This window comes from Syngnathus leptorhynchus, chromosome 22 (genome assembly GCF_054491065.1).
Source record: "Syngnathus leptorhynchus isolate UIUO chromosome 22, UIUO_Slep, whole genome shotgun sequence".
NCBI classification, from domain to species: Eukaryota; Metazoa; Chordata; class Actinopteri; order Syngnathiformes; family Syngnathidae; genus Syngnathus; species Syngnathus leptorhynchus.
In genome coordinates, this window is record NC_141216.1 from 6,231,067 (window position 1) to 6,246,423 (window position 15,357).

General features: G+C 44.7%; 1 protein-coding gene and 2 long non-coding RNA genes across 7 annotated transcripts; 2 read left to right on the plus strand and 1 right to left on the minus strand.

The window, feature by feature from the left end:
- The first annotated feature begins 2,148 nt into the window (after positions 1–2,148).
- On the plus strand, positions 2,149–10,837 carry prr35 (proline rich 35). Of its 4 annotated transcripts, XM_085904699.1 has the most exons (4): positions 2,149–6,008; positions 6,720–6,772; positions 8,193–9,605; positions 9,738–10,837. In XM_085904699.1, the coding sequence occupies exons 3-4, from the start codon at positions 8,323–8,325 to the stop codon at positions 10,510–10,512; spliced, it is 2,058 nt and encodes a 685-aa protein (XP_085760825.1). In that variant the 5' UTR covers positions 2,149–6,008; positions 6,720–6,772; positions 8,193–8,322; the 3' UTR covers positions 10,513–10,837. The 4 variants fall into 4 exon arrangements, with proteins under 4 accessions (XP_085760825.1, XP_085760824.1, XP_085760822.1 ...); XM_085904698.1 differs by having other exon boundaries at positions 2,149–7,954; XM_085904696.1 differs by having other exon boundaries at positions 2,149–6,772; positions 7,795–9,605.
- An 821-nt stretch (positions 10,838–11,658) lies between these two features.
- Positions 11,659–15,088, plus strand: LOC147039751 (uncharacterized). 2 transcript variants are annotated; one of them, XR_015063331.1, is made up of 6 exons: positions 11,659–11,780; positions 12,028–12,077; positions 12,894–12,970; positions 13,065–13,487; positions 13,698–13,779; positions 13,980–15,088. It is a non-coding gene; the product is annotated as an uncharacterized LOC147039751 (long non-coding RNA). The 2 variants fall into 2 exon arrangements; XR_015063330.1 differs by lacking the exon at positions 13,980–15,088 and having other exon boundaries at positions 13,698–13,955.
- On the minus strand, positions 12,418–13,768 carry LOC147039752 (uncharacterized). Its single transcript, XR_015063332.1, has 3 exons — positions 13,062–13,768; positions 12,887–12,990; positions 12,418–12,811 (listed from the first exon to the last, which is right to left on the minus strand). It is a non-coding gene; the product is annotated as an uncharacterized LOC147039752 (long non-coding RNA).
- Positions 15,089–15,357: the final 269 nt, after the last annotated feature.

Consider the following 15,357-nt stretch of genomic DNA (forward strand, 5'->3'; position numbering starts at 1 on the left):
ATCGGCGCGAGACAGGTTTGATGCATGAAGCTGGCAAATGTGCTTGACACAATGTACATTAATACTGTACAATGGTGACTTGAGATTTTCAAGTGCTATGGCGGCAGTGAACTCAACTCCCCTGACTAGTTTGGCAAATACATTTTCCAAAAGGCTTCAAATGATTTTTTTGCATGCTAACATGTAACAGAAAACGCCAGTTGTTATTTTTCTCTCCGGGAAAATAGGAAAGTTGTAATGAAGATCAATTCAAAAAAATCGTTTGATCTACTTGACGTTGTTAGCAGAACACAGTATTAAAGTGTGACAGGAACATGGGACGTGGGGATCTGCCAGGGGGACTTTGGTGTGGTGAATTATTAAGGTTTACTAATACTTGGTAAATCCCCTCTTTGTCCTGTCCATTACCGACCTGTCACATCCTCTCACCATTGCTAGACTGACTCACTTGCTTCATCTAGATGACAGAAGTTAAACTGTGTTCCGGAGGAGATGGAAGGAGGGGGTGGGTGGTGCAGTCGGAGATGGGGGGTGACACTGTAAGTAGGCTCCAGGGCTGGATGGTTTGGGAAGCCCACACGAGTATTTAACGCTGCCTTGTGCATTGCTTTTGTCTAACCAAACTAGAGAATGCAATTTGTGTGGAAATTGTTTTTCAGTACATAGTTCACTCCTCCGCCTTACATTTGTCACACTTGATGTTGAAGAGCATTCACATAATGATGCAAAAATGCTTCTAAAGACAAAGTAGCTGGATGAGCTTAGCTAACTCCTTGTCCATCCTATCTTCCTCATGAACTCCCCTCGCATCCACACCAGCAGCTCTCTCCTTGTGATGCGCCTCCACTCCCCCCCCCCCACTCCTCCTCCCAAAACAGCAAACCTTGCCTTGCCTCAGTGCGTGCCTGGCGGACTCTCTCGGCGGTCTCGACAGCCGAGCTGGTCGTTGCCCCGAGCGCCGTGAAGCTGTCGCCTCTTGTTAGTGTCACCACGCCTGCCTGCTCCTTGATTAGAGAGAGAGAGGTGCATGGAAAGGAGTATGTGTGTGTGTGTTTATGAGGTTGTGTGTCTTTGCTAAAGCATGGGGGTGCGTGGTCACTACTCCCCCCACGCCTTCGCCTTGTCCCCGCAGAGCTGCTTTTAAAGATCAGTGATTTGGTCAATTGGGATGGCAAGTCCAATCCCGCGGAAGGTCACTGATGACTCAATGGACCGGTCAGTGAGGCCGGCTGTCATGTCATTGTGTGTGTGTGTGTGTGTGTGTGTGTGTGTGTGTGTGTGTGTGTGTGTACATGTAAACTGAAGTTATTATAGCTAATGAAAATTACCGGGTAACAAAATGAAACTAAAATTAAAAAATAAAGAGAAAAATAACTAAAGCTACATATTAGCGCTATTGTAGTTTAATTTATTTTATGACACAATACTTAATGACTTTTTTTTTTTTTTTTAAATCTTGCAACCCAACGATTTCATCCTTCCTACCTCATTAGCGCTTGTTTTTTGTTTTGGAATAGTTAAAGCAGAGCGTGACCTTGGAGCAAACTTTGGACTGATGTGATAGTCAGGTCAGTGAGTTGCTGCACCCTGAGGGGTCCAGAAGTATGCTATGTGCACGAGTCCACTTCCTGAATGTCGTGCCCAAGGCGCAGCTGTCCATTTGTGGACAATTTCTCTGCCCAAAGGGACCACTGACTGTGGTACTCTCTGGACCTTGTATAGACACACTCTTTCCATCTGTTTGGCTCTGTCTATCATTCACCCCTCTGGAAAACACAAGTAGACATCTTGGTTCATCATGAATTTAAAGTACAGATGACAATTTATTGGAGTGGACTGAGGAGTGGCTTTCCTCTTTTAATAACTGAAAAGAAAACTGGATATGTTATTGCAATGTATTCACTTTGCGAACATCGTGACAAACAGATCTACTAACTTAGCTAACAATGAGCTCGTATTTGTACTTCTTACTGCCCGCCTCTGAGCTTCCGGTAACAGCTTAGCGGCAGTGAAGAGGCACGAGGCTGACAGCCTCCGAGAAGCAAACAAGACTCCCCCCCCCCCCCAAGCTATGGCTTCCTGACTTGTTTATTTGCTAACTGGCTGAGAGGGTCTGTGCTGCTGCTCTGCTGGGGGGCAGAGGGAGAACATATGGTTTGCTAAAACATGAACTTGTAGTTGGGAGGCCGAGGCACCCTAAGGGATGAGGCTGACGGCCTTTGGTCCCTGTCTCCCTCGATTCCTGCCGCATGAAAAGCCAGCGACGCACGGGCGTCCTCCAGGAGTTGGCGCTCTCTCGCCACCCCCCCCCCCCCCCCCGCCTCCCAACGAAGGAAAAGTGATGGTGGGTCCCCACATTGGTGGGGGGCCGGGTCGCAGCTGGGAAAGTGACTGACACCAGGCTCCCTAGAGTGTGATGCTCCTGCATTACTGGGGGAATACAAGCCTGGTCCCGGCATGAGGCCGCACTGGTTCGCGGGTCCCAACACATATGGACGTTTACCATGCGGTCGTGTTTCGATTTTGACACATTTGTCAGGAAATGCATCTATGGCGCTTTGGGAATTTGTCAGGGCGTGATGGTTAGATTAGATTGAACTATACATCATAGGTGGCAGCCATCAAATTATTTGTGTGGCAAAAAAATCGAGTTTTCTAAATTTTTCATACCAACTCGCTCGGGCACAACATGCAGTCGCACACTTTGCACTCTGTGTGTGTTATTGCATTAGTTAGCTAAAGCTACTAGCATCATTATTAATACATCATCATGCCATTATAAAGTAAATAACTGGTGAGCGAGTTCAAGTTGTTGAGGTCGCTCGTCCGACGAGCTGGCGGCTATGTCAGCTAACTTACACAGATTGTTGCGTTGACATGGAGACACACACATACACCCCCGCGAGGTGTTCACTCACATATACGCTCACACACACACACACACACACACATGGTCTCACACACCCTACATTGATGAACAAACACATGCACTCCCTGTGGGTCAGTGACTTAATATGCACATACTTACACATTGTTGATACAGACACACAAACGCACACACACACACACACCCTGAAGGTCAGTGGTGTGATGGACAGCAGTAGTGATGCGCTGTGACACAATCAGCTGCTTCCCTTCATTCCCACTCGCTTTTCCCCCCGTCAGGTGACACCCATGAAATAAATAAATTAATAAATAAATCAACAAATAAAATACCCTACCTCCTGAGGGTCTAATGGGTGCGAGTGGAGGTGGGCATCTGGTTGGAAGCGGAAGTCAGCGTCGGACGAACCGAGAAAGGAAAATCGGGCAAGAAGAAGTGGGAAGGGTGGGGGGGGACAGCACCAGCTGGTTTTTGTCTCTTAACCCAAAGCGGGAAACGAGTGTGTCAAGTCCAGAAGCAGCTGGTTACCATCTAGTCAGTCCGTCTCTCGGAAAGATGTTTGCAGACTACCGAACATTTTTTAATCACAAAAATCTGTTTTTTGAACAAGGACTTTTTGTAACAGTGTATGAAAACAATAATGATCTCATTTACTTTGCCAATGTGAAATCTGAGCCCCGTTTATTTGAACACAAAGTTATTCTTATGAATGGCAACAGGTGGATAGACAAATAATTTGTACCTTTCGCCATCTAGTGGAAGAGCATTGAATTATTCTGCCTGTCATTACATGTCGCTGGCATAGATAGATGAACAAATATACAATTTGTGTAGCAAATAATCATTCATGGCAATCAATAATCAGTCATAGTGTTGGGAATGACTGCGTTAAACTACATAGGTATTATTTAACTGATACGCGGTTAGCATTACAAAGAGTAGCAGGTCGCGCGGAATTAAAACATCCAGTTTAGTGGCAATATGCGTTGAGAGCAAAGAGAAGGGCACAACTGTCTGCAGAGGAAAAACCCCAACGACTCATAGGTCCTGTCATAGATGAACCTTGATATCTGCCCTTTTCACATACGAAGCCAGCAGACTTTGAAGGGCTGCCTTTTTACACGCTGGACAGCGGCCAACGCTCGTCCGGCCCTCATCTGTATAATTGCCTTGTGTGTTCATTTAAGAGTGAAAGTGGAAATGTCTCATTGTTTGCTCCCAGCGGCTGCAACTGACATAATGTGAGGGCAGGTCCTCTCGGTCAAAGACATTTTGCAAGCTTGGTATGGTTTTTTTTGTTTTCTTCATATTTCATATCAGGATTCAGAAATCTCTCAGGGAAATATTCTTGTACAATATTTGCTCCTTTTTTGACTTTGATAAAAACGTTTGCGGTTAGCTTAGCCTATCCTAAAAATTCATTTTCCAGCGCCCAAATGTTTTTTTTTGTTTAGTACGGAAGAAACATTTCTAGTGCTGAAAAAAATTCTAGTGCCAGAAACAGGACAGTTCTTAGCTTTTGTATGAAAGTAGTCTTTGTAAAAAACTGGTCCAGTTGCCTCCACCTAAATCTTCAATAAAGCAAATGACAAAAAATTCTCAGCAACATAGAGCACGGAATAGCTTTGGGGTGTTGCTTTCCTTTGATAAGGAAGTGGTGGGGTGGGGGGGGGGTTGGGGGTCTGTGGTGAATAATTGATAGTGGCTGAGAGCGATATGAGTTTAGTTAATGTGCCCAGCAGCGCACGCTCAGAGAAGAGCTGTTAGCCATCCCACCTCAGGCCTCAAACTCACAGAGTGGAAGAAGAGAGGAACACTCATCCCGAGTTGGAGGAGAGTTTTCTATTTTAAACAAATAGTCCATCTTATAAGACATGCGGCAATATGTGTGCGCACAGCTGGCTCTGCCTGGTGGGCGTGTTGTCGGAGCCCTCCAGTTTCTTTCTCAGAGCCGTAATGGACTGCGATTGTCAGGCTCCGCAGATGCCGCTCCATAAGGACGCTTAGCTCATCCTTGTCTTCATCCTCCTCATCATCTTTCAGTCTCTCTCCAATTTACCACTGCATCAGGAGGCCCGTTTTAGTATTGAAAAAAAAAAAAAAAAAATCATTCAGCATTTGTACAAGCCAAGCTCGACAGTGACAATAAAAAGTAGAAATGATGAAAATACAAAGTTGAATATTCAGACTAAAACTTTGAATTGGGAGAAAAAAACATCTCAAGAGTAGCAGAACAAGAACTTGATGTCTGAAGTCCAGCTTTTTGGTACCATTTAGAATCTTCCGCCATTGCAGTCAAATTTTTAATATCAGTCAGTCATCTAGTCAGGGACCCTTCGAGAAGCATCAAGCTGGCTGTCGTGCCGATGCGGCCAAATGGAGGCTGACAGGCCGCTACATAGAGCCTAACCATCTGGAGCAAATGTGACAGCGGGGGGAAGACCATGTCTGCTCAATCAGGAGGAAGGGCAGGAGAGCTCGGTGACACGGACGACCAGGAGGAGAAGGTAGATATCTCGAAAGGCGCACGGGAGTTCCTTTTTTTTTTTTTTTTTCTTCTTCTTCTGAGTTGAAGAAGCTGTTTCTCTTTCACTGTGCACGACAACTCAGCAATATCGGAATAGTAGGTCGCTTGATCATTTGATGGATGGGATCGCTGTAGATGGCTACGCAGATATCTATTGGTCCGGTATCGTTAGTTCTACACAACATTCAGCTTTCAAATACTTTCAAAATGTGTTGGTAATGAAGAAAAGAGCAATTAGTACAAAACTCCTCATCGCGGTTGAATTGAGAATCACGTCAAGTATTAAGATGCCATCACTCACTGGTGTAACCTTTAAGCTCAACTTGGCTGCAAGGTCTGGAGCACATTTGACAAGCCAAAGTGGAGGTGCTTGCAGGGTAAAGGGGTGTAAGGGTGGGGTTGAGTAGGGTAGGGTAGGGTGGCGGCTTTATTGTAATGCCTGAGGGCGACGCTCCCAGTCAATATAAATGTGCACGCTCGCTCCTGCTGTGCTCCCATTTGAGTCCAGGGACGGACGAGAGGCAGACAACGGGCGGGCGGGCGGGAGGGATAACAGCGCCACTTTGACGAGACACACGCTTCACACTGTATTTGCAGGTAACTTGTATTGTTGTTTCTGTTTTTATTACAGGTGTTCTTGCATGTCTGGAATCATTCAAGAGACACGATATTACTAATTGGCTTTTATTCATGTTATTTTTTTAGCTGCAATGAAATTTTAAGTAAAAGTAATCATGGGAATTTTTGTTGTGGTTTAATGCTTAGGAATATTAATATCATTTTGTTAAGTAATCTTGCATGGACTGCTAATGAGGCACTTTGCGTGCGTGTGTGTGTGGCTTTGGAGATATTTAAAAATCATTCGTTTTTTTATGTCACTTTAGTTTGAACTGAAAGAAATTATTTCAATGACTTTGTGTTTCATATTTTATGCAAATATTGCATTTTATATTTGTTTTCAATTTAATTATAATGAAACGCGTGTGTGTCGTGAATGGGAAAAATGGAAATGAAAATTGAAATATAAAACTGGGCTTCTGCTTGGAAGCAACGGATGGATAAATGGGATCATTTTACAAAAAGCAGTTTTACAAATGGTAGTTAATTTTTCATAAGTGTGATTTTCAAAATGCAAAGAAATTGTCATTTAAATCATAGACGATTAACTAGTAATATGAATCATTGGAATAACAGTTTTAAAAAGTGATCACTGTTATTGTTATACATAATCTTTAAGGAAAAAAATGATAAATGAAAACCAATAAAACAGATCATTTAACTTTTTTTTTTTTTTCCCCCCTGTACCAGGACTGTTGTGTTCTTGGAAGGAGACGACTCCCAATCCCTGAAATCCTAACAAGGTACTTTAATAGAAATAAATACGTGGCCATTTTTGAATGCTCGTCCGCAGAGTGTCACTTTTGTGTCTACCGATGCATGCCAAAGTGGTTCGAGTGTGTCTGTCCGTCCATAATTTTGACAATAGATGTTCAAGTGCTTCATCGACTTTAAAAGCCCAAAACAAGACCGCAGGCTTGGGGTAGGGGGGGGGGTGTCAAAGTGCACAGTCAGATGTGAGTGATCCAGATATAGGGGCCTGAAGAGGATGAAACTGTACTATAAAAAAAAATTGTTTTATTGATTGTCTGGTAATAGCAGCTGTTCGGCTCCATTATGTGATAAAAGGGGGAGGCGGGGATCAGAGCCCCGAGGCGGAGAAGTGAGTCAATGAATCGGGCTTCAACGGAACAACGAAAGCCGCCAGCATCTACGGGCAGAGGTGGCAAAAGTATCCACACTCTACTAAAGTATGATGATGAAAAGACTCAATTTGTTTTTTATGTTGTCATCATACACGGAGGTTCAAAATAATGAATAATTCGATTTACTCATTTGACATAAAACTACGTCCAAATTAGGTCCCCAAATCTGAGAGGCAGACATGCTAACCACTCACATTATGTTGCCTGTGTTTGGCTTCAATTAATATATATTTGAAAACATTTTCATATCTTCAGCTTCTCTCTTTTATCTTCCAATGGCCTGCGGATATAGAAGAAATGAAAGCCTTAAAGCGGAATCTTTTAAATGGAGACACCACCGGCATTCAGCGCATAGCCCTCCCTAAAGTAAAACAAGATAATAGTTTCTTTTATCGTTCATGACGAGAGGGATGCCGTGTCAATTAGTTTTGGACGGCAATAAAAATAAACATTAGGACGTAAAAGTTCTTAACTAGCAAAATCAGACCTAGTTCAGGAGCGCTATTGAACTTATCCACAGTGTCTTGACCCAGATCCCAGTCCTGCCGCTAATGATGCCCCTCAAGGCAAGTCCTCATTAGTAACCACCCCCCCCCACTACTTTATCTTCTTTACCACAGTCTGGACTCATCCTGCGTGTTAGTTGGCCTTCAAGGTTTCTGGTCCCGAACACTAGGGGCCATCCCTAAACCCCGCCCAGGTGCACAGCCCCACTGTCGTGTCCCATTTGCCTCGGAGGATTTAGCCTGGTATTCTGCTGGAACTAATGAGGAGTGGCAGGTACAGTGAGAAGCTCAAGTTAGCTTCATAGTGAGATGACCTTTTCCTCAGGTAGACAAACACATGCAGTCTTAGAGAAGAGAAAGAAAAAGAAAAAAAAAGACATCATTGCACCTCAAGGGTGATGTGTAAACTTTAGTGCTCAAGGGCTGCGTTTGATTTTTAAACGGATAGATGGGCCAGGTCAAATGAAATGTCAAAATGTAACATTCGAGAAAATCCTCTTGTCTGTTCACAGGCACTAAGAAAATGCATCTGAACGTCGGCAACCGTCCTCAAAGCTGAGGAGCAAATGATCATAAATCTATCGCACCTAGTCTTGTGACTGATCCTAACCTGAATACATTTCCCAAATATCGAGAGCAGTCATGTCCAAGGACGACGTTTGCAAAGTGACATCTGCCAGCAAACACAAAGAGCGCAAGCCCAAGAAGCCTCACTACATCCCTCGTCCGTGGGGGAAGCCCTACAACTACAAATGCTTCCAGTGTCCCTTCACCTGCATGGAGAAGTCCCACCTGTACAACCACATGAAGTACAGCCTGTGCAAGAACTCTCTGTCCCTGCTCATCGAGTCCGACTGGCCCTACAAAAAGGGCAACAATGTTTTGCACCCTAACCAGTTGCGGCCGCTACAGCAGAGCCTCCGTGGGGCGGGGAAAGAAGCCCAGGACCAGGCAACACAGATTGAGGAGGGGCAGCAGAGGAGCGTGGAGGAGCAAGTGGACGATAGGGAAAACCAGGGACAGGAAGCAGAGGAGGCGAAAGAGCCTTCTGAAAAAGTGGACGCTGGAGAGTGCAAAGGAGATTCTCAGCTGTTGATGGCAGACATGCTCTCCCTTGAAGACCAGCTCCTGCGAGCGCGCTCCGTGGAGGTGGAGGCCCAGTTGAAACATTACAAGACGCTATCCAAGACCTGTTTGACAGCTCCAGGGTCGCTCCCAGACCAATGGCGCCTCCTAACCGCCAGCAAGGCCAAAACCGAAAGCATTCAGGCGGGAATGAACAGTTCAATCCCATGTTATCCTCCCCCGTCAAACCTGGCCGACTACCAGGACCCCAACGGGCTCAACCTTTCGGTACTCGGGGTGGGCTATCCCATCGGTCCGAGTCTTTTCTCCTACATGAATTCTGCGCTTCCCTCCGCTCAAACCCAGCTCGCCCAGCTCCCGTTCCTGGCTTCTGCCGCTCAGCTGATTCATCCAGCCTCTGGCAGCCACGCAGACAGAACTCTCATCCCCTCACGGCTCTACTACCCTTTCCTGTGCGAACACAGCTTTGGACTGGCGTCCGGTCAGAGTGATAGCGGTAAAGGACACAAAACATCCACAAATACTGTCGATGCACTTTCTTTATCTGGTTTCCAGCCCAAAGTGAACCTGTGGAAAGTGCCCGCTTTGAGGCCCGGGGCCGCCACGGTTTCCCCCGTCGGTCGGATGTCACCTCAGGGAGGTTCTTCCGACCCGGCTTACAGGCTGGGGGATAAAGCGCAAGCCTCAGTCAAAGAAAATAAAACGAGTTGGCCTCTCAAGAGGACGGGCGGACCCGTAGAAGTTCCCGTAGAAAAGAAGCCGACCGTGGGCTTCACTTTGGAATTTCTCAAGAACACCCAGACAAGTCCTACTCTAAATATGACATCAGACAAACTTGGGTAAGTGTTTGCAAATTATTTTAATAACACCTGAAAAGAAGTTGGAAGAAAAAAAAAAAGCTGAATACTTCAGAATCACTGCTTGATCTATTTCCAAGCTAGATGATCTTGTTTGAACATTTCACTTTTCAGTTCGCAGAATTTGCACCCCAAGACCAAGTCATCAGAATCCTCGTACGCAGATCATCTCACCAGTCCAAAAAGGGAAGTATCCTCTCACAGCGGCCAAGATCCCATGACCACGCTCCCCAGAGGGGACGGGGCCTCGGAGTCAGTGGCCGCTCTCCTCAATGACCTCTCAAAGGCCTTGCAGGAGTATCAGGAAGCCGAGCGCAACATCTCCCACCTGGAGAAGGAGGACCTCCCTGTCCAGTACCATCTTTGGGAGCACCTGAGCAAAATCCGAAACGAGCTCTCCCACATCCATCAAGCTCTGGAGCGAACGACTCGCCAGAGCGACGGCCCGTTGGACCTTTCGTTCAAGAGAGACTCCACCGACTCGAAGGGTTTCAGCCTGAAGGACACCATCGCAGAAACGGACGAGGAGGAAGAAGAGGAGGAGGAGGACAAGGTGGAAGAGGAGCGGAAAGCCACGAGGGCCTCGCTGGAAACTCGTAAGAAGTCGCTGGACATGCTGATCAAGATAAGTAACCCCGGAGCATCGGCGGTGACCTCGGACGTCCTGACTCAAGGAGCGCTGGCTATCAGGCACAGCCCCGCCGAGGCCTTATGGCCAAGCAGAACCACAAAATGCGAAGCAGACTCCAGCGTGCTGCTCTGCCCCGACGGCAGATCTGTCACGTTTGCAGACATCCCGTGTTCGGCCAAAGCAACGAAAAGACCGTCGTCAATACAGCGAGCGGAGGGCCAGTGTCCGCAGAGCCCCTTGCAAGCTGCGGACCATTAATCACATTGTGACCACCAAAAAATATCAAGTCGTCTAAGGCTCTGTACAGTTCCCATAAAAGACGCGTCTCACACATGCACTATTAACTTTTGATTGTCGCAGGGTTGTCGGCACAATCAATTTGAGAATCGTTTCCACCACTTTGTGAATAATGTGTAAAGAAATCGTACACTCTTTGAAAGGGTAAATGATTTGATGAAGACAATTTTATGTCTGTTGTGAATTCAATGAAAATAACATTGTATTATACACATTTTTCTTGGAATAAAAACAGGAAAAATACATTTGAATGTCATTTCAAGGGGAGAAACTCTATTTAAAAATATGGTTTATTTCCTTTTTTGTGTGCCTCATCTCATTGAAGGCCGGGTAACACTGACCTGATGAAGCGTCCAGGTAAAGGTCTATCAACACTCTCCGCTATAAGGCCGGACGTAGTCAAAAAGTCAAGCAGCTCCTCAGGCTAAATCACCATGAGTGTCACCTGAATCACCTCCTGTAAAGGTCACTGATCCCCAAGTTCATCGGTGACAGGAGAAAGAGGGAGAACGGAGGACACCCGATAAGGAGCAGCGCTGCATCCTGTGGCCTCTTCAACACCGAGCGAAAGGTCATCTGACATAACCGCTAAAGCCCAAGTATTCACTTTGCTTTACATTTTGCAACTTATTCCAAGGTGAATTAAGGTCATTTCCATCTTACACGTCTACATGCGAAACTCCGTAATGACAAAGGGAGAAATGCTTTTTGTTTATTCGAGTTTAAAAAATGTCTTTTAAGAAACGAATAATAAAGGTCAACTCTGAGCCATATATTGACAGGTGTGCATTGCCAATGTAAGTGCTTGAGCATTTATGTATGGAATATATTAACTGTCGCGGTTCCCGACTTCAATTAACCTGAGGGTCTGACGTCACGTCCACCGATCCAAGGCAAACTTTTTCTACTGCATGGCGAACGTCACTTTGCACACTAGCGCCACCAGGTGACCTGTCATGATGCCTGCGTTGGCTTTTTTTTTTTTGGTCACACACACAAACTTCGGGTGCCACGCTGTTGCCATCTCCTGGTGAGCATGCGACATGTGATATGTGACCAATTCTGTTTTTTCAATTTTTGCATGATGTGGGAGTGTCTTTAGTGCAAGTTGCCAAAGACGCGCTTTTGTGTGACTTGGATTGAGCTTTCTCGGCGACCGTACACTTCCGTACACAGAGAAACTTCAGCGAGCAGCTAGCTCTTCGGGTTGTTACCATTTGGGCTTTCGAGTGAGTAATGTCAGCTTTTTCCAAGTTCTGTATGTAAATGCATACATGTCAACAATGACATGAAAGGAGAATATTTGTTAGTCGTTAGGTCAGTGGAAACTCGCTAGCTCTCGTGAAACAAGAGGTGGAGCGTTAGCTAGCACACCCACAAGTAGCACTCACTCGGCTGTCAATCAATGGATAATCAACGAAAGCGTTTGACTTGAACTTTTTTTTTTAAAAATGTTTTTCCATGTCCAACTTGAAGACTGGAGGCTCCACGTCGGCTGCTGGTCGTCTATCTGCATATTTCGAAAGGTAGGTACCTCCCCATTTTCCATGTGGCATTATGCCTCTGGCGACTTGTAAGGTGGACCTTAACGTTTGCCTCCTAATCTTAAATATAGAAAGTCGTGTCATATATGACTTCAAATATTTGGCGTCCAAAACGTTATCAATGGACATTTTAATTCGTCATTTTCCAAATGAATAATGTCCTGTTGATTATTTGGGCCAGAGTGAGAAGAAACAAAAGAATTGCTCGACAATGGTTAAAGTTACATGTCAATGGAAGAAGTATAGTTTTGAAAAATGCACTTGCATTTAATTTCAAAAGTATATTTTTGATCATGATTGGCACACATGAATGGCACTTTGTTCTTCTAATAATATGACTTGAATTTAAATATATATATAAATCTAAAAAAAATGTGTATAAGTTATGTTAGTTGGTAGTGTTATGTGCTTGAGGGGCGGATGTCATCTTGTCATGGCACACCAGGGAGAAGGTGAGCACTTGCAAGCAGCTGTCATCTCTGTCAAAACCCAAGCGCCAGGTACTGCACAACATCATCATCACACTCGTCTGGATGTGTTTTTTCTTGACATTGATGCAAACCAAGTTAGTCAGAAACATATATTTAACTGACTTGGTTTGTGTCAGTGTCATGGAAAAACTTGTCCAAAAGTGTGTGGTGGTGGTGGTACTGTGTGGCACTTAGGTTTAGTCCCAGATGTTTGCTTTGTTTGCATGTGCTCATTTCTGTCCTTGCCTGTCAGAAAATAGGGGAACAAATTATTGGAATAAAGATAAAATTGTGCAATGAGGAGTATTTAAAGTGCCTCACTTTTCAGGTTGCCTTAGAGCTGAAGCAGTAACAAGGAAACTGAAGTGCTGCTTTGCTCTGGTCCTCAGCTTCTGCTGCGAGCAGGTACTTGATGGTGCTCCACACTGTACACGAAAAAACAGATTCAAATTTTGAAACCTGTTAGCTAAAATGTCATTTACTTTGCTTCTCTTACCAGCAAAAGGCTCTTCAGGCAGCACAGACCCACCCAGGTGAACGAGCTCAGAGGCTGAAGACAAACTGTGGCAGGCTTTTCACTTTCTGGGCCAGGATTTGTCATCTCTGCCTGGAAAGAAAAAGGAACATTGACAACAACTCCATTTAAGTTTCCTGCTTTTACTTTTAACTGTAGACTGGAAGCAGCCGGTCGGTCGCTGAAATGTTGACAAGACTCTCCAGGGTGGACGCCTGCACACAACACAAACGAGAGAACGTCAAGCTGCATTTATTTGAGCGTCAACTGTGGAAATGGAGGCAGCCTTGAGGAACCTCTGCATGGTTTTGGACTAGTTCCTTTGGCCAGCAGGTGGCAGATTTTCCAACTGCATCCTTACTGGAACGTGATCTGCAGGAAGAGGAAGGCATAAAAAGAGAAAAGCAGGTAAGTGCTTTTAAACAATGCCAAGTTTGTAGTAAGTTGTCATCTGTCAACATCAGACAAGTTAATTAATGGCACAGGTTCAAAACCTTGTAGATACATGCTGCAGAAACTAGGTCCTTTAGCACCACCTGGTGGACAAAAGGAGGAAGAACAAGTTGAAATGTTTGACACGTGTCAAACATTTGGACGTGTGCGTGCGTGTTTCACCAGCGAGGAATGGAGAGCAGCGCCGGACGGACGGCTGGACGGACAGACGTCTCTCCAACCACAGCTTGCTGCTCTGAAAGACACGGTAACGTTACAACCATTCTGCCTTTACATTTTTAGCAAATTGGGTTGAGCAAGAGTAGACCTACCTGCAAGTGTCTCATGAAGCCATGCGAGGACTGCAAGTCGGCCATCTTGGACCCTGCAGATAAAAAGAAAAAGAAATGTTTGCTTTAGTCAATTTGATGAGACCTTGCTAATAAAAACATTTTTGCTACTTTGCAGTCAATCTGTTCCAGATGCAGGCCTGTGGACAGAAAAAAGACAATTAGAGCAGTCGATTGACTTGAGAACTCACAGAAAGAGTTCCAATGGCCGAATGGTTAAAGCTTTTCCCTTGAGTTTGGGAGAGGCGGGTTCGAATCTTATGTGTCGCTCTATTTCATTTGAAAAAGCTGCCAAGTGCAAGTCTCGAACCCGAGGCTGCTGGACACCAAACCAAGTCGTAAACCATTCAGCTATTTTGGCGTTGATAAATTTTGAGTTTTGTCATGTATTCATAGTACATGTTTCACGAAATAGATAAATTTACTAAATTACGACTCCATTGCAGAACACTCAATGGTGTAGTAGATAAAGCTTTTGCCTTATGTTCGGGAGAACCGAGTTCGAGTCTCACACTATTCAAACTTTATTTCAAAGTTTGCTTCGTGCGGGGCTCGAACCATGGTCTCCCGAACACTGGGTAAAGTTAAAAACCACTCTGCCATTTTGCCAGTGAAACTCGGCCTTTTTTTTTTGAAAGTGTACTTTAGAATGTCAACTTGCATACTAGATAATGCTAATCTACCGGTGTTTGACAGTACATTCAGTGGTGTGGTGGATAAAGCTTTTGCCTTATGTTCGGGAGAACCGAGTAATGATGCAAACTTTAGCTTAAAGTTTGCTTCGTGTGGGACTTGAACCATGATCTCCCGAACACCTGGTAAACGAAATACTCAAATAATATTCAAATTTGTGAGTCAGCGAGTGAAGAACATGGAATATTGACTACAGGTCAGCATGTACATATTTCTTTTATTGATTCTACAATTATATACAAATATCAGAGAAACAAATTTGAAGCACAATAAAGAAACACACATGACATCACCAGATCTAGACATCAGCCTTCATAATGAATTATTTTTTTTGTTTGACTTTAGAGGGGTAACCATTTTTATCTTGTACATTTTGGCAATTGTCATTTACATTTCGCTGAAATAAAACATACTGTACACATTGTACAAGTTGCATTAAAGAAAAACAGACATGTATAGTACATCAGCAAGATTGTTGCTCAGTCTTCAAGTTGGACCTGGAAAAACAACGTTCAAGTCAAACGCTTTCCTTGAGTATCCATTCATTGACAGTCGAGTGAGTGCTACTTGTTGTGCTAGCTAACGCTCCACCTCTTGTTTCACCAGAGCTAGCGAGCTTCCACTGACCGAACGACTAACAATTATTCTCCTTTCATGTCATTGTTTACATGTATGCGTGTACATATATACAGCAAATGGAGAGCTTGTAAAAAGTTGACATGACTCACGCGATAGCCCAAATGACAACAACCTGAAGAGCTAGCTGCTTGCTGAAGCGGAAGTGTACGGTGGCCGGGAAAGCC